The sequence below is a fragment of the Lentinus tigrinus genome (assembly GCF_003813185.1).
Source record: "Lentinus tigrinus ALCF2SS1-7 unplaced genomic scaffold L226scaffold_4, whole genome shotgun sequence".
In the NCBI taxonomy this organism is placed as follows: domain Eukaryota; kingdom Fungi; phylum Basidiomycota; class Agaricomycetes; order Polyporales; family Polyporaceae; genus Lentinus; species Lentinus tigrinus.
The window spans coordinates 1,874,108-1,897,777 of record NW_027137913.1 but is presented as its reverse complement, the minus strand read 5'-3'; the positions used below and the strand labels follow the sequence as shown (position 1 = coordinate 1,897,777).

At 56.9% G+C, this 23,670-nt stretch overlaps 9 protein-coding genes across 9 annotated transcripts; 3 read left to right on the top strand and 6 right to left on the bottom strand.

The window, feature by feature from the left end:
* Window positions 1-972: 972 nt before the first annotated feature.
* On the bottom strand, window positions 973-3,292 carry L226DRAFT_480468 (MFS polyamine transporter). The gene is made up of 4 exons (XM_067676885.1): window positions 2,934-3,292; window positions 2,472-2,873; window positions 2,092-2,408; window positions 973-2,036 (listed from the first exon to the last, which is right to left on the bottom strand). The coding sequence occupies exons 1-4, from the start codon at window positions 3,236-3,238 to the stop codon at window positions 1,393-1,395; spliced, it is 1,668 nt and encodes a 555-aa protein (XP_067540134.1). The 5' UTR covers window positions 3,239-3,292; the 3' UTR covers window positions 973-1,392.
* A 1,280-nt stretch (window positions 3,293-4,572) lies between these two features.
* L226DRAFT_455586 (uncharacterized protein) lies at window positions 4,573-7,087 on the bottom strand (the record flags this gene model as incomplete). The annotated part of the gene is made up of 7 exons (XM_067675249.1): window positions 4,573-4,685; window positions 4,763-5,017; window positions 5,100-5,555; window positions 5,617-5,887; window positions 5,941-6,391; window positions 6,503-6,692; window positions 6,760-7,087. 7 exons carry the CDS (start codon window positions 7,085-7,087, stop codon window positions 4,573-4,575), a joined length of 2,064 nt encoding a protein of 687 aa, XP_067540133.1.
* An 829-nt stretch (window positions 7,088-7,916) lies between these two features.
* On the top strand, window positions 7,917-8,856 carry L226DRAFT_531326 (uncharacterized protein). The gene has a single exon (XM_067680054.1). The coding sequence runs from the start codon at window positions 7,935-7,937 to the stop codon at window positions 8,832-8,834; it is 900 nt and encodes a 299-aa protein (XP_067540132.1). The 5' UTR covers window positions 7,917-7,934; the 3' UTR covers window positions 8,835-8,856.
* Window positions 8,857-9,030: 174 nt separating this feature from the next.
* L226DRAFT_531325 (Redoxin) lies at window positions 9,031-9,857 on the bottom strand. Its single transcript, XM_067680053.1, has 4 exons — window positions 9,721-9,857; window positions 9,593-9,663; window positions 9,240-9,530; window positions 9,031-9,174 (listed from the first exon to the last, which is right to left on the bottom strand). Exons 1-4 carry the CDS (start codon window positions 9,818-9,820, stop codon window positions 9,112-9,114), a joined length of 525 nt encoding a protein of 174 aa, XP_067540131.1. The 5' UTR covers window positions 9,821-9,857; the 3' UTR covers window positions 9,031-9,111.
* Window positions 9,858-10,760: 903 nt separating this feature from the next.
* Window positions 10,761-11,783, bottom strand: L226DRAFT_253252 (uncharacterized protein). The gene is made up of 7 exons (XM_067673284.1): window positions 11,689-11,783; window positions 11,616-11,628; window positions 11,400-11,555; window positions 11,266-11,341; window positions 11,130-11,209; window positions 10,888-11,078; window positions 10,761-10,817 (listed from the first exon to the last, which is right to left on the bottom strand). The coding sequence occupies exons 1-6, from the start codon at window positions 11,742-11,744 to the stop codon at window positions 10,917-10,919; spliced, it is 543 nt and encodes a 180-aa protein (XP_067540130.1). The 5' UTR covers window positions 11,745-11,783; the 3' UTR covers window positions 10,761-10,817; window positions 10,888-10,916.
* A 639-nt stretch (window positions 11,784-12,422) lies between these two features.
* L226DRAFT_455910 (HET-domain-containing protein) lies at window positions 12,423-13,442 on the top strand (the record flags this gene model as incomplete). The annotated part of the gene is made up of 1 exon (XM_067675265.1): window positions 12,423-13,442. One exon carries the CDS (start codon window positions 12,423-12,425, stop codon window positions 13,440-13,442), a length of 1,020 nt encoding a protein of 339 aa, XP_067540129.1.
* A 1,503-nt stretch (window positions 13,443-14,945) lies between these two features.
* L226DRAFT_531322 (FAD/NAD(P)-binding domain-containing protein) lies at window positions 14,946-17,503 on the bottom strand. The gene is made up of 8 exons (XM_067680052.1): window positions 17,053-17,503; window positions 16,772-16,959; window positions 16,616-16,707; window positions 16,182-16,383; window positions 15,994-16,131; window positions 15,363-15,934; window positions 15,115-15,308; window positions 14,946-15,058 (listed from the first exon to the last, which is right to left on the bottom strand). Exons 1-7 carry the CDS (start codon window positions 17,330-17,332, stop codon window positions 15,146-15,148), a joined length of 1,635 nt encoding a protein of 544 aa, XP_067540128.1. The 5' UTR covers window positions 17,333-17,503; the 3' UTR covers window positions 14,946-15,058; window positions 15,115-15,145.
* Window positions 17,504-17,675: 172 nt separating this feature from the next.
* On the top strand, window positions 17,676-19,250 carry L226DRAFT_531321 (uncharacterized protein). The gene is made up of 6 exons (XM_067680051.1): window positions 17,676-17,767; window positions 17,832-17,897; window positions 17,968-18,066; window positions 18,124-18,237; window positions 18,566-18,699; window positions 18,779-19,250. Exons 3-6 carry the CDS (start codon window positions 17,973-17,975, stop codon window positions 19,112-19,114), a joined length of 678 nt encoding a protein of 225 aa, XP_067540127.1. The 5' UTR covers window positions 17,676-17,767; window positions 17,832-17,897; window positions 17,968-17,972; the 3' UTR covers window positions 19,115-19,250.
* An 836-nt stretch (window positions 19,251-20,086) lies between these two features.
* Window positions 20,087-22,280, bottom strand: L226DRAFT_567645 (incomplete iron reductase; the record flags this gene model as incomplete). Its single annotated transcript, XM_067684059.1, has 4 exons — window positions 20,087-20,102; window positions 20,169-21,318; window positions 21,372-21,441; window positions 21,501-22,280. 4 exons carry the CDS (start codon window positions 22,278-22,280, stop codon window positions 20,087-20,089), a joined length of 2,016 nt encoding a protein of 671 aa, XP_067540126.1.
* Between the last annotated feature and the right edge of the window lie 1,390 nt (window positions 22,281-23,670).

The window sequence follows — 23,670 nt, the reverse complement described above, 5'->3', positions numbered from 1 at the left end:
AGGAAACTTGCCTTTTCTGTCCACACCGTCGCTTTGACCTCGTCCCCAGTCCGTCCTGCCGGCGCCCACTTGGGGTCTTCACAGAGCGTCACAGGCTGTGCTCATGCTTCTCGTTTGTTTGCGCTTTGACTCGCCCGTTGCTGCCTCGTGCTGCTGACCATGACGGACTCCGAGTGTCCGCGGAGTGGTTACGGGTCTCTCGTCTGGACTCTGGACTCTGGGCTGGCCAACCACCTATGTTCTCCAAACGCTTGTCGCCCCAGCAGGCCGAAATTACGCGTGCAACATCTGCCCCAACTAACAGGCTATCAACGCACGCTCCGTGGAGGGCTCGGTGGTTGGGAGCATGTCGAGAGGTTGGCGGGCCGGATGGGACGAATGGTAAGCCTCAGTCGTCTTCTTTCGTATTCAATACATCGTTTGAGGTCTAAGGGCGTCAAAGGCCACCTTTTGTCATGAATCTCTATCCTGTGGACCTTCGAGTCGCGACTGTCGTCCGTGCCCCCTAACACGTGACTCCGTGCTGTGCACCAGCGTGCGAAGCTACACACCCCAGACACATCAGCCACAGGACGTCGAGACAAAGAACAAACCTACCGTGTGGACAATAGGGTTGATCGCACGAGCAGCTGGGTGACTGGGGGGTCAGTATGCCAGAGGAGCCGGGGCCAAGAGACGAGTCGAAGCGAACCGGCCATACCTGGGTCCTAAGAGATGTTGTTCTTTCGCAGACAAACACAAATGAGTGATATTGCGCTCACCCAATCAATTTACTGAACCTAACGCGTCCGGTCGGGGAAGCTGACAACCACGCCGCTAAACTAGAAGCCAGCTCACCAACGTGACCCATCGTGACGGTTGCGGTCACAGTGTAGGAGCAGACTGCAGTTGCCTTTTGAAGCTTGGCCGCACTTGACAGTCCGTCGTAAACTGGTCTGGACTCGGAGCGTCGAAGCCTACGATTAAGGAATAAGGGCGCATGCGGTTACGATGATGATTTCCATTAGACGAAGTACAGAAAAGTCAGGATGTGCGAAAACGAGCAAGATAATCATTGGTAACGTGATCGACATGAAAGCAATGCCAAAAAGAAAGTCGTAAAACGTAAATGGCTGGCAGAGACATTACAGAGGAAACAGATGAAATGGCAGGAGTGTGAGTCTAGTGTGTGCGCGTTCTATGGGATACAGCATGATGGGTAGATGATAGATGTTCACAATCTATGGCATGGATTTGTCCGAACCGAGGAACCGAGCGTGCAAGCAAGACGACGACGATGCAAACAACGGAAGCCGAAGCAGAAAGCCGGACGCTGAAGGTAATAACTTATGTACAACGACATCCACGAACAGGAACGGGAGCGCAGGAAGGGGTGGCAGGGACGGCGCGCGATCACACCCGGTCTGCGCCCTTCTCGGCAGCCGCCTTCTCCGCCTCGAACTCCTTCAGAATGAGGAGATCTGGGCACGGCGAGAACTTGGACTTCATCCGAATCCACGTGCCATATTTGTAGAACAGGAACGGGCTCGGTGCAAGGACGAGGCAGCACAGACCGAGGAGCGTGCACGCCCAGTTGATCCCGAGTTTGTCAAACATCTGCACCGTGAACAGCGGGAACGCCGCGCCGACGCACGACCGCACAATCGTGTTCGCCGAGAACGCGGAGGCGCTGTATTGGAGGTAGGTGTCGACGAGGTACGAGAGGAAACCGTTGAAGATGAGCGCAACGCTCGCACCGATGGGAACAGTCGCGATGGCGGGGACGATCCAGTGGATGCTCGGGTACTGTCCAGTCCAGCCAAGCCAGAAGCAACCGACAACGAGGGCCGGAGCACCAATCATGGCACCCAGGAGACGCTCCTCCGGGGGAGGGAACCCACGCCACTTAACGATGAGCTGAGGGTAGTGTTGCGAAAGGGGAACCGTGAGGTACGCGCCGAAGGTAGTTCCGAGACCGACACCGATGAAGATGAGGCCGGATTCACCAATGTTGAAGCCGCGCGTGCCGACGAAGATGACGGGCAAAGCCTCGAACACTGAAGAATAGCTGTCAGACCCGACATCAACACCAGAAAGAGAGTGCAAACTTACGTGCGTAGAGGATACCGTATACGAGCGACAGGTACAAAGTGACGAGAAGCAGGATGGGCTCCTGAATAAGCATCTGGATAGGGCGGTAGAGCGTCCGGTGAATGATGCCCCGGATAGACCAATCCGAACGTTCGTGCTCGGCATAGAGCTTCGCGTTGGCGTCGGGATCGGCCTTCCGCAGCCGCTGCGCCTTCCACTGAAGGAGCACAGGCGCATACGTCTCCGGGAGGAAGATGAGCGCAAGGACTGTGCAAACGCCGGCGAAAATCATCATGATCCAGAAGACCCATCGCCAGCCGAGGAAGCTATTGGCCAAGCTGTAAGTGGAGAGAGGTTGAAGTTAGAGGGGTCAGGACAACCGACAGTGCAGCGGAACTCACAATCCACCGGCAATAGGGCCGAGTACCGGACCGACGAAGACACCAGCTGAGAACATTGCCGTGGCGCGACCGCGGTTGATGGGGTCCCAAATATCAACGATGACACCACCACAGATTGTGAGGGGTGCGCATGCGAAGACGCCGGTGAGGAAACGGGTGACGAGCAGCGTCGCGATGTTCTGGGCAAGCGCCTGGCCGAGGTGGAAAAGCACGTAGACGACTAGACATACCCGGAAAACGATCCGGCGGCCGAACACCTCGGAACCGGGTCCCCAGAGTAGCGGCCCAAGGACGTAACCGCAAAGGAAGATAGAAGTGACGAGGTAGCCAACCTCGGCACTGACGCCGAACTCAGCCGCCAGGAAGGCTCCTGCAGCCGAAGGTGCTGACGAGGCAAATGTTCTGAGAAACGAAAGACGTCAGCGCGTCAGTTGCAGACATGGACGTGAACTGGCTACTCACACGTTGACGGTCATTAGCGTGCAAAGGATAGTGATGCCCCACTTGCGGGCGAGGGACCAGTTTTGTGGGTTGGCAGGGTCGTCGGGGCCATCCCACTGGACCTTATAGGGGTCACTCTTACTCTCCGCAGGGACAGGGATGTTGTCGCCCTCCTTGGGGAGGGGCTCCTGAGGATCGTCACCACCGTACTGTTCTGCGCGGAGTTCTTCACGGTGCAAGCCCTCCTCGATGCGAGTGTCGAGGACATGGTGAGGGCCGATCACAGTGTCTGAAGACGAGCGTGTAGAGGTCGTTCCTGACATCATGAAGCAGTCTGGAGAGTGATCTGGGACAACTCGTTGGGAACCAGAAACTGCGGGGGCGGGGGAGAGCAAGAAGCCAGAGAAACGGCGCCATCACGACCATTTCTCTTATACCAGGCTTGCGGCCCCCGGATCTTGGGACGATTATCGGCGGTGAAATAGTACATGCGAGCGCAACAAGAGCAGGCCGTCGTCAGCATGGTCGGGCACGGCTGCGAGATGAGTAAAGAAGATTGTAGATTTGGGCCGCGAACAGGGTGATGGCCCGGCACAATTACTCCCGGTAGCCGGTTCAAGGTTATCTGGTCAGAGATCCCCGCGGGTATTGCCCCGATCGACGGTCCGTTGACTGCATCTGGTGCTTACAAAGCTGCGGACCCACTTCTTACTCCTTCGGCGCCCGCGGCCCACTACTGCCGACAACAAATTATAGAGACGGAAGAGAAACGGGAGATTTCAACATATCTTAGTCGAATGACTCCTGTGAAGATGCCAATCAGCTCGAAGGCCAGCAACATGGTTGGTGTGTAGAGTACTTATGCACGTTGTAGGATGGGTCAGCCGCACAGCTTGGGAGGAGGTGCGGTTGCAGACTGGCCGTGATTTCAACAGATCTCTCCGAACCAGTCGGGATCCGATCGCGGCTTCTTGAATACCGGATATGTAGGGGCGTAGCGCATCCGTGCCTGGTCGCCGCGGCGTGCTCGACGCCACGCAAAACTGCGCGGGATCTCCTTCTACAATCTTCTTGGAATGAGTTACGAGTACCAGATGTGATGGGTACATACGCACCCACAACACATGCGAGCCTTGTGGCCTGAAGAAACATGACATAACGTTATGGATTGGGATACTTGCTGCGTAATCAGCTGACTTGTGGTGTCATAGAGGTTTACTTCCAAAACAGAGTATGATGACATCCTGAGGTTACTGTTACCCCCCGTCCAAATCGGTACTAGCTGATAGCATTCTGGGTTCGATGCAGCTGGCACTCACGGCAACCGCAACTCTTTCATGCCGGACCCACCTACCTTCCCTAGCTAGCTTCCGCTCGGGGAACCTCGTCAGCACCGAAAGCGGGTACACCTGCAATGGACATCCGACCAGCTGCTCACTGGAAGACGTAGTTTAGCATGGAGCGCCCGGCTAGAAGGACGTCCATGTCCGACACACGACGTCGTATCCACCGGCGATAGTCACCTACTTCATACTCGAAGGCATTGGAAGGCATCGAGAAACAGACGGGCACGCCACTGCCCGACTGCGTTCCGCGGGCACAAGAATGGATCCCCTGTTCATACGAGCAAGTGATCAACAACCGAAGCGTACGCGCTCCGTCAATTGTAGTCCACGAAGCCCTGCAGCTTCTTCGCGATCCGCGGCGGTAACCTGAATGCGGACAGCTTCTCCCCAAACGTCCGTACAATCTGCACAATCCCGTCCTTGATCGCTGTTCGTGTTCGCAACCAGTCAGCGGGGAGTGGCAGTCCGAGGGGACGAGGACGATCAAAGCGGCCAAAGACGCACCATCGCTGACGACACTTAATACCTCGCTCGCGCGCGCAGCCTCCATCGCGAGCGTCTCCTTCTCCGCCACCTCCTTTACCGGCAGTTCCTTCAACTGTTCGGGTCCTGGTAGCGTGTACTTCGCATTGAGTTCGGTCTGGTAGTCTTCTAGCGCTGAGAGGAAGGACAACAGCGCCTCGAGAATTTTGGGAATGTCTCGTTGGACGACACCGTACCGGTCTTCGGTCAGGGACGCACATACGAGTCGACAAAGCACTATTTGTGTTTTACACGCACAGTCAGCACCAGAGCCCTGCGGAGCACACGGAAAGGCAGTCGGGAATAGTATTTGACGTACCTTCCGCAGCCATCGCGTCCATGTGTCGGTTCGGGAGGCTCGTCTCCGCGAGTCTGTGAACCCGCTCTCGCGTCCACCACGACTTCGCCTGCCCCGCAACTTCCGCGACGCTCCTCGGAACGTACGCGCTTACCGCCTTGCTCGCACCCTCCCGCCACTTGCCCTTCGTCTGGCTGACAATTGCCGCGACATTCTCTTCGGCCTTCTTGACCGTCTCGACGGCGGCGCTGGGCCCGGGCGTGGAAGGCATCACAGATCGGAACAGCTCTGGGATGTGCGACGCGCCTGCCTCAGCTGTCTCTGAAACGACCGTAGCGATCGGACCGTCTGACGCGAACGTATCCAATGCAGCGCGCAGGGGAGACGACTGGGCGGGCTTGAAGACAGGTGTACGGATCAGTGGCGTCGCAGGTGCAGGCAGAGGCAATGCTGTTTTTGTTTGTGAAGCTGATGCGGCTGCAGGCGCTATGATGTACCATGAGCTGCTGGTCACACTAGAGAGCGAGAAGAGGCGTACTGGTGGGTGCCGGCTGCCCTTTGCGGAGGAACAGCTGGTAGTCGCGTCCAAGGGTGAGAAGTGACTCGCGGGCGAGTGTTGACCACATGCTCGGATTATACTTCTGGTCACCAAACAGGGCAGTTCGACGAGCACTCGCAGCTGGCGAGTCCTCTGTCGCAAAACCTCGCAGCTCGGCGTAGGCGAAGTGCTTGAGGTACGCGTCGGTGGATGTGATACCGGACACCAAGGTCAGCCCCGGGTCAGCGGTGTGGTTCGAAACTGTCACTGGCTGTACTCAATGTGAGTCGTAGTCGTCCTTTTCTCGAGAGGCTCATCACATACCTCGGCAACAATCGCATCGAATGAGCTTTCTGCAAACTCCCAAATGCTAACCGTGCCCAATGCGAGGTAGAACGCCCGGCTCACAACCGACCAATGTCGGTTCAAGAGCATTGGTATCCACTGTCCCCGGAGGAAGTGCGCAGTGAACGGCCGAAGGACCATGGATACCAACGGCAGTTGGTAGAGCAGAGGGAGCACCGCGGACCGTGCGAGAGCGAATGCCGCTAGGTGCGCAATCGTGACCATGAAAGTATAGACGAGGCTCGTGAGGGTGACCGTCAGGACGCGTGCGAGGCCAAATGCCTGCAGCTTGTCGTTCGAGCCCACTAGCGTTGTCCACCGAATGGCAAACCGGTCTAGGAGGACGCAGCGCAGCAGGCATGCGCATGCGACGAATAGTTGAGAGGAGAGGACATAGATCAGATGTCCGTTCAGGTAATACGGATGTTTCCTGGACGTGAAGACAATAAGTCCACGGTAATAATAGGAAGAAACAGGAACGATGGGTATGGCCCGCATCTGGGTCGCCGAAGGAAGACCATGTTTTCCGTATGAGACTCACCTAGACTTGACGAAGAGAGATAGACGCGAGTGGGGCTCGATAGTGGGCTCGTATGCACCAGTCACGAGGATGTGTAGGATGGCCAGGGAGAGGGAAGAAGCGATGTATGTCACGAAAGCGTGAACAGTACTTTGCTTCTTGAGGGCTCCGGTCAACGTCTTGGACGGTGAGGTGGCCGGAGTCGGAGAGGCTACGAACACACGCACGCATATGTCGGGTTGGGCATTTGGATGGAAGAGAAGAATGACAGTGCTCACCGACGAGATGTACCTTCCGTAATACCACTATTGGGAGTGCCCCGGCACAGAAGGTCATCACCGTGAAGGCCAGCGTCGAGGGCTTTATAGGCACAACAAGCATGCGTCCAGTCTCATGTCCCCATGTGCTCCATGACAACACAAGCACCCAGCATACGAAAGCAGCTTGCAGGAAGGTTTTGTACAGTCGGTGGCGTAGGACGCCTTTGACGAGCGGTTCGTACAGCTGAGAAGCTGGTGGAATCGTGGGCGCCGTTCGTGATAGTAGCGTGGAGGGTATCGCCCGTATGGGCGTCGGAGGGGTTCGTGACGCGACAGCCGTTGACATCGTCGTGGACAGCGAGCAGAATGCAAAACGCAGCGAGCTCACGCGTTGTCGCGTCGAGGGCGCGTCTAGCATCACGTGCTCATGCCACCGCCATCTTGAGCGCCGAACTTGAAGCATGTTGTCCAGCAACCACACAGTGTTCAATTCTACCCTCATCCTTAAAGCTTCACTAGCTTCAGGCTGGCTACTAGTATCTAATACTAGAACTCTACGCTCAGTATCGATGAGACGCAAGACCACCAGGTCTCGGAAGGCGACATGGTCCGGGTACTGTAGTCGAGTAGGAATACCAGAGCTCAGCGCTCATCGGCGATATGATGCATACGCAACGCAATGTTGTCGACAGCAAGTTTGCGGAAGGCTTGCTACGATGGATAAACACCTAATTGATCGCTAATATTCGTCAGCCTCTCTAGATAGTACAAACTGGGCCGATTCGACTAGGAGTTGCCTTGCGAGCCTCCTGTCAGCCTCCAAACTTAATGTATCGATTGAGTCGACTGTTTGTAGGTCGCACCATCATCTTGCCTCTCCTCTTTATCCGCTACTGCTCAACATGACAAGACTTACGAAGAGAAGAACCTCCTCCACCAGCGTCGGTCGCTTCATCCTGGATGTCATCAAGCCTACTCCCGTCTTGTCCAGCCTGGGTAAACGCAACCGAGGAGACGACTCGTCGGAGGACGACTTCACTCGGGTCACTGAAGCCCCGCCTGCGCGCAAACCCGCGCCGCACTCGTCGCACCTCGCTTGTGTTGCACTCCAGAACGAAGACCCAACCGAGGACGCAGTTGTCATCACCTCGCTGAACGTCATCCCGTTCTGCTGCCATGCCGATCTCATCACCATGTCCCGAACGCAGCTTCTAGACGTTGCGACCACCATGAACGCGAAACTTCCTCTCGCGATGCAGATCGACACCTCTCGCTCGGACACCTGGATCCGTCACTCCATTGAGGTCCTGGTCGGCATCCGCGAAGCCATGCCAGAGTCCGAAGCTGGCCTACTAACACGTTCGCGTACTCGCGCGGCCGCATCCCTGGGTAACGGCACCCCCACAACCCCTCGGGCAGGCAAGGGGCGCAACGTTCCCGCCAGCCCTATGTCCCCGCTTGCCAGCCGCGCCCGCCCGAGCATGTCCTTTGGTACTCCCTCGCTCGCAGTCCTGCGCGAAGACTCCGGAGAAGCAGAAGGTCACCCCGAGGCACCTCCACAGAAGAAGCGTCGCACCGAGAACACACTTCCCTTCGACCTCGCACGCCCCATCACCCGTGCTCAAGGCCGACGTGTGTCGCCGCTTCTTGTCAAGGCGGAGTCTACGCCCAGAGCCATAGGAGCTGCCGCAGGGGCCCGTATCCTCCGTTCTCGCAGCGCGCCCCATCCCTCTGCTGCGCCGCCTCGTACCCCGACGGGAACGCCCCGGCGCAGTGGTCGCTCCCGAACTGGTCATGCGACGAAGAGCCACACATTCGCGATGACCTCCACCCCGAAGAAGCGCTCCGCGGCAGCAGTAAACTCGCCCGCGGCAGGCGGTCAGCGTACGAGGTCCCTGCTTGCGGAGGTTCAGAACGTCAACATGACAGCGAGGGGATACCTGCGTGGAGCCACCGCAACCCCCGGGAAGCAGAGGATGTCCTGCGAGGATAGCGCGGGTATTGAGGAAATCACGTTCGGACTCGATGGATTGACGATGCTGATGATCAGTACGAGCATGCAGTATTTCGACATGGAGCTCTGCAGCGATTGAACGCGTGCCAGATCGTACCACCATCCTTCATGCAATTTTCCCATGGTACGACCTGTATACATAGACTTTGTCTTTCGTCATGTAGTCGCAAGAATCATGATTGGAATTGTACATACGTATCCCATGTGATTTGCAGGATGCGATGTTGTTATGTCCGCACTCTGATAGTTATGCGCAAAGTTGGATATATCGAGGTATCATATGTACACGGATAATACAGGTTATCAGCGACTCGGTCGCATTTCATCTACTCATCTGCATCGTGATCGCCTCAGACTCAGAGTGCGGCCAAGACTGCATCGACGCCCGAGACGGTGACCTGCGTCGGGTCAGGCTCAACCTGCAGGACCAATCAGACATCTATCATCTTCTCCATAGAATCAACGGATCAATGCAGGCACGCACCCCGAGGTACTTGATCTTCAGATCATCGAGAACGATCGCGTACCGCGTCGTGCGCTTGCCAAGACCGATGCCCAGACCCGACAGGTCGACATCCAAGCCGAGCGCAGAAGACCACTTCGCATCGGGGTCAGAGAGCGCGAGGATCTTGTCGCCGAAGCCGAGGATGCGGCTCCACCCGCTCAGCACGAAGGGGTCGTTCGCGGAGACGACCGCGACGACGTCTGCGCCCTTCGCCTTGAGCTCGGGGACCTTCGCGAGGTAGGGCGGCGCGTGGTTGGCATGGCAAGAGGGCTGCAGAGGGTACCACCACAGTCAGCTGCGGCACTGTAGACACATGGAGGGCTGGGACGTACAGTGAAGGCTCCGGGGACTGCGAAGAGAACGACCTTCTTGCCCTTCCACGCATCGGTAGAGAGTTTGGTGGCTAAATGGAGTTACACAGTCAGCGCGGAGGGGGTGAGGAATGGATGAGTAGACATACGGATACCGCACGCGCTGTGCTCCTCGAGCTCGGGCGTGAAGGGGACGTATACGAAAGTGCCCTCGGGGACCGCGTCGCCAACGTTGACAGTGGGGGCCATGTTGCTCGTCAAGGAAGGTAGGTGGTTGTGGGGAAGGACTAGGGTGGTGGGTTTAGTGTCCTCGGCATCGCAGGTTGGGTTCCCTAAATACCTCCTCCAGCGTCCTTGCGAACTCTATCGCATGCAGCATGATTATCGACGACGAATGGCTCCCTGCTCAAGAACGCGGTCACGCGGGTCATGTGCGCGTTTTCGTCAGCATTTGAAAGTTAGTGGGGAATGCACCGAACGTCCGCGGTTCTCGTTCCCACCTGCACCGCACTCCTCAGCTTCGCAGTGCAGAAAGGCTTGCGCGATAGGCTGCAGCTGGCGTGCTTCCGCTATCGGAGAAGAAGACGCGAAGCACACGCCACTCCTGATGTGCGAAGTTTGACAGTTCGACGTCTGAACGTCTGAACAATGGACAGGTCGGATGCTGTAAGCCTGTAACCAATGAACTCAGGGCCTACCCATTTCCGAGCTCGACACGATCCTGAAGGAAGCAACCTCGCGAGAGGTACACACATCAGCTTGTCTGGTCCGCACAATCCTTGGTGACAACGCCGAGACATTAACCTCACGTGAGGAACCGCTCATTCCCGCAACACAGATTCACGCGGTATCTCCGACGTTGAGCAGAGCATGCGGGCCAATGATGGACTTTGTGATGCGCCACGACGGCGACAGTGGCTACATGCCAGAAAGAACTCACCCTTTCGCACAAGCTCACGCCCCAAGTGGAGAGGGTGCTCTTATCTCTTGCTACAAGACGGGCGGAATTGCGAAAGGAGCTCGTGCGATGATGTGTGCCTCGCTTGTGAACCGCGATCCGGGTCGTCTGCTATCGATGCACTGAATTTGTCGGCCTTGACATAGCTTCTTGTTCCGACCGAATCCTGGTCAGAACGAAGGGTGCATGCATTAGAGATATGTATTGTAGGATACGCGAGCTCGCACAGTGGCATCGACAGGTGGTGAGATTGTGACGCAGGAGCCGCTTTTGTTCACCCTCCAAAGACTGTGGGAAGACATAGATTGGGCGACATCAGATCTGTCCACTGGGGCCGCAGGGGAAAACTAGCACTTACCACACATCTCAGTGTCACGATGTAGGGCCTCATACTGTACCTGAAGAGGTGATGAGCACCCGCGACTTTGGACGACCGGAGTCCGTGCCGGCTGCCTCGATCGCCTTGACAATATCCATGCCCTCGACAACCTCGCCGAACACAACATGCCTTCCGTCAAGCCATGACGTCACAACGGTCGTGATGAAGAACTACGTAGAACTGTGTGAGCGGATACACTCACTGCTGCTGTCTGCACATACCTGGGAACCGTTCGTGTTGGGTCCGGCGTTAGCCATGGAAAGCAGGCCGGGCTTGGTGTGCTTGAGCTTGAAGTTCTCGTCTACGCTGATACTTCAGGGACATGCCCGAGTGACGGCATGAGGAGTACACACATACCTGCGAACTTCTCCCCATAGATCGACTTGCCACCAGTACCGTTATGCCGTGTGAAGTCACCGCCCTGAATCATGAACTGCACGCAAGCCTCTTCACTTCATGCCACGAGAATGCTCCGAATGGTGAGTACGTACGTTGGGAATGATGCGGTGGAAAGAGCTGCCTGTGTAACCGAAGCCGTGCTGGCCGGTGGCAAGTTCCCGGAAGTTCTTGGCCGTCTTGGGGACAACGTCATCATACAGCTTGAAGACAATGCGGCCTGTGGGCTTGGAGTCGATTGCAACATCGAACTGCGGGGTTGAGTGTCGTTAAGCTCGTTGTACACACCAGAATGAGAACCGAGTACTCACGAAGACCTTCGACCTGTAGACACGTCATGAAACGTGTCAAAGCGCGTAGTTCCCACATTTCTCGCAAACTTACAGTCCATCAGATGCTGTCGAGGCGGTGCTCATAAAACGACGGAGGTAGGAGGCCATGGTCGTCGCAGGAAGGGTACTCGGAGGATGGTGACGGACAGAAAGCAGGAGTTGAGCGCTTCCGGTTCTTCCCTCAAAATGCTTAGTCAGCATTAGCTAAGCGCAAGTAAAAGGATTAAGTAAGTACAGTAAGTAATTTCAGTGACTCTACTTCCACCCTCCAGTACACTATGTATCCGCCTTCTCAACTTCTACACGTATGGCAGCAACGACCACCTCTTTGACGACACAGTACCAAAGAGGCCTGCATGACAAAATATGGGATTCAAAGCCTCCGTCTCCTGCTCGGTGTCTCCAATTTAACGTGTCATACCGTCTGTTAATCGCTTCAGCTTCGAACACTAAGGAATCGGATTGGTATATACGGATGCCGATAAACTCTAGGAGGATATACAGGCTTTGCTTGCGTACCTTCTGAGCGCCGGAAGCTATCATGCATGTGGACGGCGGCGCTCCCTGGTTCACCGCCTTGACCACGAGACCGGTGCCATCAAGTTCAAGCGGGCTTAAAGCTGGCTAAGTATCCCACTTCCTGTCATGCTCGGACATTCACCTACCCTTGGACGAGGACACTGGTTGCACTGTAGTGCGTTGGAGGTGGGTGAGGCTACAGCGGATTGAAACAGCAGATCTTCTGTTCTGACTCATATCTTCACACAGGACCTCTACAGTATATAGATGTGGTTCCTACGCACCAGTCGCGCTGAGCTGCACCAGTTCAGTCAACCGCCGCAGAGATATGCCATCCTCTCGCACGTGTGGGGAGAGGACGAGCAGTTGTTCCAGGATATCCAGGTTCTGCACGCCCTCGCACGATCTTCGCCCCGGAAGATCAATCCACGCGACCAAGCGTCTGCAAAAATACGAGGATGTTGCATCTATGCTGAGGCACAGGGTTTTGAATGGCTCTGGATAGACAGTTGCTGCATCGACAAGTCGAGCAGCGCGGAGCTGTCCGAGGCCATCAACTCGATGTACCAGTGGTACGCTCGGGCGACAGTCTGTTACGTCTACTTGCACGACGTATCCGCTGGAACCGATCCCAGCGCTCGCGACTCATCCTTCCGAAGGAGCAAGTGGTTCACTCGGGGCTGGACGCTGCAGGAGCTCATCGCTCCGAAACATGTTTGCTTCCTCTCCCACAACTGGGTTCATCTTGGCGACAAAGCCCTGTTCGCTCGCCTTTTGGAGCAGGTGACCGGAATCGACGTGAACGTCCTCACTTTTCGCGTCCAGTTATCCTCCGTTCCCGTCGCGAAGAGGATGCAGTGGGCTTCCCAGCGCAAAACCACACGGATCGAGGACGAGGCGTACTCTCTCATGGGCATCTTCGGCGTGCATATGTCCACGATCTACGGAGAGGGCCGACAGGCCTTCAGACGGTTGCAGGAGGGGATCATGAAGAACATTGCCGACCATACCCTTCTCACTTGGGGGCTCGGGATGCCAGGCGACTGGTTCGCAGGCCGGTATCTAATCAAGCCGACGAACAGGTGCAGCTTGCTTGCACGTTCTACTGGCGACTTTCAGAAGCCCCAGATGGATATCCTGACCACATCCGTGTCCGAGTACTGGAATGCTCTCGAGAGTGCGGCTTTACCCTCGGAATACGCTGGAGGCAGGGCTCAAGTGAGTCCTCCCATCTCCCACTTCATCATGATCTTTCATCCGAGCCATCATTTTGGCAGGCTCGTATAAGGAACAACTCTGCCTCTACTGAGATACCAGAGTTCTCGGTGACGAGCCACGGCATACGCGCCCGTCTTCCTATCATCGAGATCCACCATCGACGCCCTGTGGCCGGCAAACCTGCAACGCACGCAGTCGCACTGCTAGCCTGCACGACGCACCACCGCACCACCCTTGTCGGACTACTGCTCTACCTCCTAGACGACTCCGGATCCTATAGTGTTGGTTGGACGAGCTCGGAGAGCCTTGGACCATCCATCAGGAACGCCTATGCCGATCCGCGCTGGCTGTACTTCGAACCTACTCCGAACTTCATCGAATTGTTCTTCCGCAAGCGGGTAGGACAGCCGTTGTATGAGTGGAAGAACATCTACATCACGCAGGCCCAGGTGCCTGACTGGGAGGACCCATACCCCATCGCTATGGCCCTCCCTCCAGCAGGGTTCGTCGACGTCAAGATTGGCCGTTGTTTCCTCCCCATATGGACAGTCAACCAACTCCGGAAGTACGGGTTTGTTCCCCTCCTGGCTGCTGACGAGTCGACGGATGCCTTCCACAACGTCCGCATCCTGGACCCCGCGAGCCCAAGGACGGTGACGTACACGTTTTCCAACGTCATCAGCAAAGAGCTGCTCTACATCCACGTAGGGTGCTGTCGAGACGAACGCTCGCAAGTCCCGCGTTTATGGCTGACCGTCGATCTGTCAAGCCAGTACGCGGACAGTCTTCGTCGCGTAGGACGCGCGCACCTCCCTCCGCGCGGACGGAGCTGTACCCTTGACGGTACCGCACACATCCACCGGTGGGCGCTGTGGGACCGGGCGGACGCAATCCAGCAATGGAGGTTGCCTCGTCGTCACCGTCTCTTCGGAGACGCCCTCAGGACGGTCCGGGTCTACGTGCGGAACTGGGCCGCGGTGTCGTCGGATTCGCTCGACTACGACGGCGATGACGACGACTATGGGGATGAACGTTCCGACCAGATCCAAAACCCAGACGGGTCTGGAGAGCAGTTGTGGGAGATACACGTGGCTCTGTCCGGTTCAGCGTTCAATAGGCTTGCGTTGCTGTATGCCAACAGCCACAACTCTCCGAAGGCGGTAGACTGATGCGTTGACGCCATGATCAGAGAGTGAGTAGCTCAATGCTCATGTGGAGACTTGCCACTGAAGCCCGTACCGGTTCAGTTGACCACCTCAGCGGATACTCACCCTTCCTCAGTGTTTCGAGTTTTCGCGGGAAGTCGCGGAAGGCTACGCTAACGCGGAAGTTGGCGTCGCTCGCAGACCTCTCCATAGCTTGATGCACATCATGAGCGCAGGAGGCGAAGAGCCATAAGACCATCTGAGGGCGAGGCGATCGGTTGAGGGTTAGTTGAAGATCATGATTCCTAGTTGACGTCGCAAGCGCCTCATCGAGGTCCGGCTAGATGTATGCTCCTTGGCAGCCACGGGCTTCGTGAGACTTGTACTTGTACGATGGGACTGCCAAGTAGGCGATGCGTTCCGTCTTTGCCAGCCCTTTACTGCACAGGAAGCTGGGTAGAAGTGTGATGTTATCCAAGAACGAACAAGTAGATTACACGCGCAAAACATCCGATAATACATATGCAGCAAAGCAGTATCCTGGCCAGATACCGTCGTCAGAAATCGACACTTGGCTGGTCACGAAATGGACTCACAATAGCAATAGATGGCACTTCATATGTGTGCCTAGCAATCCCAACCGTAGACGAAGTCGTCGTCGAGCTCTCGAGCAGCCTCTCCATCCTCCACAACATGCGGTTTGCACAGGCCAGCACCGTACTGCTCCTGCATGAGCAGGTCAACCACGTTACGTGCGGCGAGAGTTTCCGTCTCCATAGTGGAGATCACCCTGCAACAACGACTGTCAGGCATGTCTCCAAACAAATGGCAAGGAAGAACTCACGGCTCGAACGCGTTGACATAATACAACCCCTCCGCAAGCTTGACAGGCGGGAACTCCACAGTAGGCGGGAGAACAGGGTACGCATCCCACTCCTTCCTGAGCACCCACCCCACCTTGCCCTCAAACATCTCCTCCAGCCACTTATCCTCCAGCCGCTGCTTGGAGAAGATCTTCACGACCCACTCCTCCGCGCCCTCCGCATTGACCCGCTTCTCGCCGTCCTTCGTGAGCACCTTCCCGTGGTATGTCAGTGAGTTGAACTCGGGCTCGGAATGCCCGCGCTGGCGGAGGCCATCGTATGTGGTGAGTACGGAGTTGGGCGCCTTGTGCCCGTGGCCGAGGTTGAAGTAGGATGCATTGGGCGTCGGGGAGGATGTGCTCAGGAGCGTGACGTTGAGGTGGATGTATGGTCGCTTCTTGACCTCCGCCAAAGGAGTCTTGGTGGAGAAGGAGATGCCAGTCTGGTCATAGGGTGCGGCGAGGATGATGGAGCGGTAGAGGCGCGGGTCTTTGAACGCGGACGACTGGACCATCCACGGGCCGGAGGCAGAGAACCGCGAGACTGCCTTGACCTACACATCGATGGTCATGTCAAAGACCATTCGGGTAGGAAATGGGGAGAGTTACCCACCGTCGTGTTCAAAAAGAGCGTCGCATTGGACGCAGCAACGAAGCTCTCGAAGATTTGCCAGTTGCCGCCTTTGACGGTGGATGCTCCGTTTGCAGCTAGCGAGACCATGCCTTCCAACGCGTGGATCTCGTCTACATTCTGGAATTCCTCAGCACAACGCTTGTGGTAAAGTGAGATGTGATTGTTACCTGTCCGTAGTTGACTCGAGTCGCAGCTTCGACCAACTCTCGTGAGAAGCGTCTGTCGACACCATGCAGGTCTAGGTACTCGGCCATGGTCTGTGCGGTGACGTCTGCCCACTCAAGTTCAGACAGAAGGGAAGTCGCGTTTTGCCAGACCGGCGCGTTGGGTTCGTAGAGCCTGATGATGCTGCTTGCCATGGCGTCGACGCTGCGGGGGTAACGCGTCAGTATTGTTTCACCCCCTCTAGACTGACCAGAGTAGTAGTGCCGCTCTTCGTCGTTGGCCACCACCGCACAGTGCCATGTCTACCACCGTATGTCACTGTACTCGAGTACTTTCGTCCACCTATGTTGTTCTGTCACCACGCGGCGGTGAGCCAGGACGTCGAAGGGCGGCGCCGCGGCGTGGTTCTGGTTCTCTGAAGATGACAGACACTTACAGGGCCTGCGTTTTGGTGGGTGCCTTGTACCCATACCTCCAAAGGATCTTGAACTTGTCGAGCCAGTTGCCAAGCAAGCTTCCGCCTCCTGTCTAGACGAACGTCGTGAGCGGCTAAGAGCCATGAGAGTAACTTAGAAGCTGCGACTATACTTACCGTAAGTACGAACTCCTGACCGTCCCAGATGCCCATCACTGAGTCGTCATCGCGTCCAAAGTCTTCGAGCTCGAGATCAAACTCGGAAACGGCACGCCAGAGGATCTTGTTGACCTTGACGAATACCGATCCTCCGAGCTCAACAGGCTCAAGGCTCTCGTCACCGTACGGTTGGACGGTGGTACTTCCTGTCAGATGGAAACAATGTTGAGCGGCGCGCCCTTGCATTGTAGCGTACGCATACGGAAAAGGGAACGGCACTGCTAGAGGTGAGTACTCACGTCCACCAATATAACCGTTCTTGTCATACACGTCCACCTCCACGTCCACACCAAACCGCTCCTTCGCCTTTGAGATCCAAAACGCTGCAGAAGAGCCCGCTGCACCAGCCCCAATGATGGCAATGCGGTTGGGGATGATGGTTTCTGCCTGTTGGACTTCCGGAAGTGCGAGGGGTTCCTGGGTACTCCTCGAGAAGAATGGGATCTTGAAGGGCAATTGGAATGCGTAGGTCGGGAAAAACGCTGCAGTAGCAGCAATGAGTATCACAGGGGACCTCATGGTGAACTTCGCGCTCGGAGTCGAAACGCAAGTTTAGGTGGTCGCGTATGCTTTTCTGTATTCTTCGTTTTGTCCGCAAGAGGAGCTCCGTAGAGTGTGTCGCGAGACCTTAGAAATGCGGATAGGTATGAAGTGGTTGAGTGAGACTATGGTCGTAGAGGACAAGGTCTGGTCAAGTCCGGGTCCAACCTCAGGCGCGCGACGCGACGCGGCTGTGAGCCTCGTGACGCGGAGAAGGCGGAGCGCTCGTAATCTCGCGGGCGCTCCGAGATTTCTTGGCTTATACCACTGTCAAGCGTTTCTGGCTCTTGAAAACTGGAACAAAACTCTTGGAAAAAACATAGCTTCCTGCGCCTCTTCTAAGTGAGCTACGATAACCTCTATCTCGTTGATAGAGGCTCCTGATGCCTGATGCTGGTGAAGAAAGGCGTGAAAGTTAGGCTTTCGGCAGATTTCCCTTAGCCAGAAAAGTTAACATTTGGGACTCTTTATTTCTAAGAAATTTCCCGAAGCGGGAAACGGCCATACCGTCTTGACTCCGCAGTGCTTGATCTTGGTCCACGAGGTTAGTTCTTTCACTGGCACGTAGCCGTACAACGCCATACAAAGAAAAACTCATAAAAAGCTAAGCATAGTTTGAATGGATGCACACAACGAAGAAGGAGAGAAGGGGAAGCAGCGCCCAACGGAAGTCCTCGACATCGAGGACGAAGAACAGCGCCACGAGCGCATCCGTAGGTGCATTCGCGCCTTTTTCTCGAGCGTTTCTAACGCCTTGCGATCTGTTCTAGATGGATTGTTCTCGAGGTTGAACGCATCCACAGCAGGTGCTGGGCCGCAGCCTCCTATACGTCCGTTCGAATCCAGAGACAGGAGCACCTTTGCGGTCGAGCCTCCTCTCGAACGTGAGTGTCATGTCATCTGAGACGTGTCTCGCGATGGTCAATCCCTCGAGATCACGCAACTTGTGAACTGGTATGCGTTGCTTCTGAACTTTGAAGGCTCAGCCTTGGTGTTGGCCAGAATAGAAACCGCTGCAGCTCATAAACCGGAAGAATGACTGACGTAAATCTCCGGAACTGAGTGCGGCAACAGTTTTAACGACGAGCATTGTACCGCGTCAGCGAGATGCAGAAGCTCAGAACGGCCCTAATCCATTGTTGCTATATATACACCATCCATCTATGTCGGCCAATGATACAGACAAAGACTGACGAAAGTCTCACCTCACAGTACTCTCCCGCGTCCAAGCCTTCCTCCCAGAGCTCGCAGCGTCCAACGCAGACCTTCTCCAGCGCGCCAGAGAAGACCCATCAAGCGTCGACATCGAGAGCGTCAACGCCGAGGCACCGCAGTACATCGAGATGGTACGTCCCCGTTCCCCGCCCGAGCAATCTGTGCCTGCGTCGCCATAGCACCTCACCTCCCACCCCTTCTGCTTCTCAGAACGTCGGCCTGGGAGTCTTCGAGCAGCATGGGGAAGCGCCCCCGGGTATCCCAGTTGCCGACGTCGATTTCGACCGCGACGTGGAGATGTCGTCCTCGGAAGACGGGGACGACTCATCAAGTGCCTCCTCGGGTTCGGATAGCTCTGATGAGGACTCCGGCTCGAGCTCAGATGACGAAGATTCGGACGTGGATATTGTCGTCTCGTCCTCCTCCGCACAACCCGCGACTGCGCGCCGCATCAAGCCCCTGCCCAAACGCGCTGCTGGGAAGGCTTCCGGGAACTCGAAGCCGGAGATAGTCGTCCTCTCCGAGAGCGACAACCGCAGTGCCTGATGTGTTTGGACGCTGCGGCTTAGAAGAGCTATGTACGTAGAATCACCTTGCCTGTCAGTGTTATAATGTGTCTTGGAGACGAGACGAGGCGAGCTCGGAACAGAGCATGCATGATTCTGACTTAATTAATCCCACCACCCCGCCGGCCGCAGCTGGGTATCCGACCTGTCGCGCATCTCCGGTCCTTCCCCGGTTCTCCACCTGGTAGCACCGGCGCTGCGCAAGTAGTGGTATATAAAGCAGACCGTCACCCAGCCCCCTGCCCCGCATGAACTCCCCCTGCCTGCCAACTTCCGCCCAACAGACATCTTCGACCCTGCGGCCCTGAGGCCCGAGGGTCTCGCCCCACGCGAATGATTTTGAATCACTATGCAACATCGATATCTATTCGAGAGCGTGTGTACCTATGATACAAATGGCGTTATGCGTGTGCGTGCGATGCGACAGGAATCACAACTGATGGAGATAAGTACATCGGAGCAGAGTGCCTGAGGCCCGAGGGCCCGAGAAGATAGTACATTGGGTGGAAGGGAAGCAATAAGGCAATAAGGCTATAACGCAGCATCTGTACGTCTCGCGTACCGATGATCCACAGCGTGCAAGATGGGAAACAGTAAGCGGACGTCCTCTACGATAGAGATCAGGTCTTCTATAGCGTCACGATAGCGCAGCTCGGCGCGAGGGGGCGGCGGTCGACGCCGCATACGATGATAACAATTGCCGCATTGAGCGGGCATAACAAGGGTGCAGGGAGAAGCGAGGAGAGAGGCGAGGAGCGGGAACCGAGAAGCGAGAAACTGAAAACTGAAACGGGGACTCCAAGAAGCGATACACAGGAATGAGTGGCAGAATAGAGATGTGCTGCGCAGTGCGGGGTGTATCGGGATGCCGTGCGAGGCGGCGGGGTGCCCACTGCCGTGAGTGAGCGGGTAGTGTTTGCCGTGCGGGCGAGTGTCGGGCTCCGGAAGGCATTTACCAACCGAAGGCTCTGAAAAAAATTACATGAAACCGTGAGCACTGTGGACACGCGGTGAAGAAGGACCGAGATACGCACTCTTCGTGAAGCTCAATACCGCCGACGCGCTTCCTGTTGTCGGGATCAAAGTTGGCGACAGCCTTGCGCACCTCATCGCCCAGCCCCGATGGGCCACACACGCCGACGACGACGCCTGTCAGACTGCCATGGCCGCGAGAGCGCTCCTTGCCGCCCGAGAACAGGGCCGAAGCGCGGTCGACGACGCCCTTCAGGTTCTTCCCAAGCTTCGGGCGCGCGGGGGACAGCGTGAGACCAGGCGGGAGGTGGCTGAATGTCTTGAGCACCTCTGGGTTCGGCGGCGCACGCGTGTAGTAGACCGAGATCCTGAGAGACGCGTACGCCTCCTGCGACTGCGCAACGAGCGTGGAGAACAGCGGGATGAGCGGTGTGAGGGCTGACGGGTCCTGAATGCACCACACAAGCTCCATCGCGCGGACACGCGAGCGATACTCGAGGTCCTTCTTCATCAGGTCCTGGACCGCAGCGAGAGCAAATGTGATGCCACTCCCGCCCGCGACGAACAGCGCGCCGGAGAAGCTGGAGAAGATTGCGTGGCCTGGACCGCCGTACGGGCCCTCGACGATGACCTGGACCGCGCCGCCCAAGCCGTTAGCCTCGCTGTAATCAGCGCGCTGGGCAAGGTCGTAAAGCTTGTTCGTCCAGTCGCCCGCTTTCTTGACCATTAGCACGAGGCCCTCACCACTGGGGCAGCGGGAAACGCTCGCAATCGTGAACGGGTGCGTCTCAGCCCACCTGCGCCAGCCCATGCCAAAGGAGAGCACGCGCAGCCGGACGTGCTGGCCTGCGCGCCAGCCAGAGTTCAACCCCGGGATCTCGACACGGGTCATGCCGAGATCAGGGAGGGGCCGGAGACGCGCCATAACCACGCGCGACTTGATGAGACGCATGAAGCGATCAAGGCCATACACAGCGGCGGCAACCACGACGTAGGGCACGCAGATGGGGTAGTGCATGGCAAGCGTCACGCACATGATGACCGCGAGGACGACGTGCGACGGGATGAAGATGGAGTTGTAGAACCGCTGGCGCACGAAGTCCGTCGAGAGCAACAGGATCAGGTCCGCGCAAATAAGCGCCACCAGGCCGTTTGTAAACTTCGGGATCATGATCGACTTTGCGAACGTGCCGTCGATGCTCCACGAATAGACTATCACGGAAACCATCAGTCCCTGTCAATCGTGCGCATGGTATTAGGCTCACAGTATCCGATGGCGTGGACGTTCGCCGCGAGGATGAACATGCGGCCAGCAAAGCGGTGGAAGTAATTGAGCTGTGCACGGAGATATGTCAGACGCGCGTCGGGACAGCTGAGACACGCGTGAAACTCACCCGCTCATATCCGAACCCGATGAGCATCCCAACCAAGTTGTTCTTCGACCCGAGGATGACGATCACCGGAACCTGGCTCACCGCGACGAAACCGGCGCGCACAGGCTCCGACAGCGGGTTGGACATGTACAGACCGGCGAAGAGCATGATCGCAGAGTAGGACACGAGGATGATGCTCTTGCCAATCGTCAGCCCGGGGCGGATAGTCTTGCGCAGGAACGCGGCCGTGGCAGGGAACATGGTGGACACCCCAGGCATGTGCGTCGGGGCGTTCTGGCGTCTGCGCTCGCGTCCGCTGGCCGTGGAACCCTTGCGGAGAAGGTCGGCATGGGAGACGTACGTGTGCGAGACGTCCGTCGTCCCGCCCCACTCCTCAGTGTAGTACTGGTGGTGCTCGTAGGAGGAGCCATCAGTGTTGTTGCTGGAGGGGGCGAGGTAGACGGGTGAGACGGGGGAAATGACATTGGGGCGCTTCTCCGAAGGGCGACGGAGGACCCTGGCCGGTGCAGTGGGGCCCTCGAGATAGACGGAGCGGAGGAAGTGGCCGTCAATCCACTCGCGTTTGTGGGTGAAGCGGACGGCGGCGCGGGGGAGGAGCAGGAGGAAGAAGACAGCAACACAACCGAGCAGGACGAGGTCAATGTCGAAGACGAGGTCGGAGTCGCTGATGCCAGCAGGCTTCGCCTGGGCACCAGCAGCACCTCCAGAGGTCGCGTTGCCCGCAGTGGCGGTCGCGTTGGTCACGGCAGCGAAAACAGCGGAAGCACCAAGGATAGGCATCTTGAAAAGAAGGAAGGTTGAATGAGTGTCGTGTCGTGGGGGGAAGTGGGTGCCGGACGGGAGGGAACTCGCGCGTTATACCGGATAACCAGGCAAAGGCCCGCAGTCGGCGAAAACTGAAGACTGTTTGACCTGGAGGTGGTGGTATAAGACAAGAAGCGGGCTTGTTGCACGCGTTCACCTTTCTACCGCTGCGCATCCCGTTAAGGAAGCTTATTTAAGCGGCTATTTATCTTCCCTCGTAACCGGACCAAATTGTTTCCCTTCAAAAACTTCCCGCTTCTCGACATCGACTGTCGCGTCCTCACTGAGCTGCTTGCGATGAGGCGCAGTTGCCAGGAGGAGACAAAAGAGGGGCAGAGTCCGACACACGGAACTGCGCTTGCGGCGCTTGTGCGATGGCGCTGGGCCTGCAACAGCACTTCACCGTGCCTCGCGACTCTCTTTCGACGCTAGACGTGGCCTCGACTCCGGTGTCGACAGTGAGGATATGTATATCCTATGATTAGGTTCCAGCAGGTACGCGGAAACCGCAGCGCTATGTAGTGTACTATCCCGTGGTTGCCCATTGTGCTAAGTTAAGTGCATCGCCGTTTCCAGACATCGACACCACGCCGGCGTAACGTATACCGGGAGGATCACTATACCAAGTGGCCCATCTTACCGGCACTAGGACTATTATAAGAACGATGCACCAACCAACGAACCCTGCGAATCATAGAAGACGCCACATGCTCTCTCGAGTCGGCATTTATTCCTCCTCCTCGGGCACTGGGATGCATTCTCAGCACGAAGTCACTCCCCCGCCGTCTGCCTTCGCCTCGATTCGACGGAAGGTCTGGTTTGGCCCAGTCGTTGTGGCGTCCGCCCTATCACCGGGTGTAGGTGTCTGCTCCGGATCCTGATTCCTGCTCCGCTGACACGGGAGGGCACCGCCGGTTCGCGGATCCGTGGTGGGCCCGAAGATACGGTGTGTGCTGTGCCTTAACTGAAGTTTTGTCTTACTTACCTGTGGCGACTACCCCCCCGCGGCCCAATGTGGCGTGGAACGTGACGGTGACCGTTCTACATCGTGCTTGGCGTTGGCACTAGAGCGTACTGCGCAATGTCAGGACTGTGGCGCATGGGTGCAACGTTGACTGCGTGTGTCGACGTTGCGATCCATCGCGCGAAAGCCTTGAGATCGCTAGCTGTGCATCCGCCGGTTCGTGGGGCAGCGCAGCCTTCGTCAATGGAAGCGTACGTATAAATGGGCAAGCCCTTGCCCAGTATGTATTCATAATGCCTCCTTGAGGTTGTTATAGTGCTGTTGTCGAGAAGAGCAGGATACCGTCCGGGCGATAAGCAGCAGGATTGCCATCTCGTCAATACTACTTTGCGTGTCTGATTC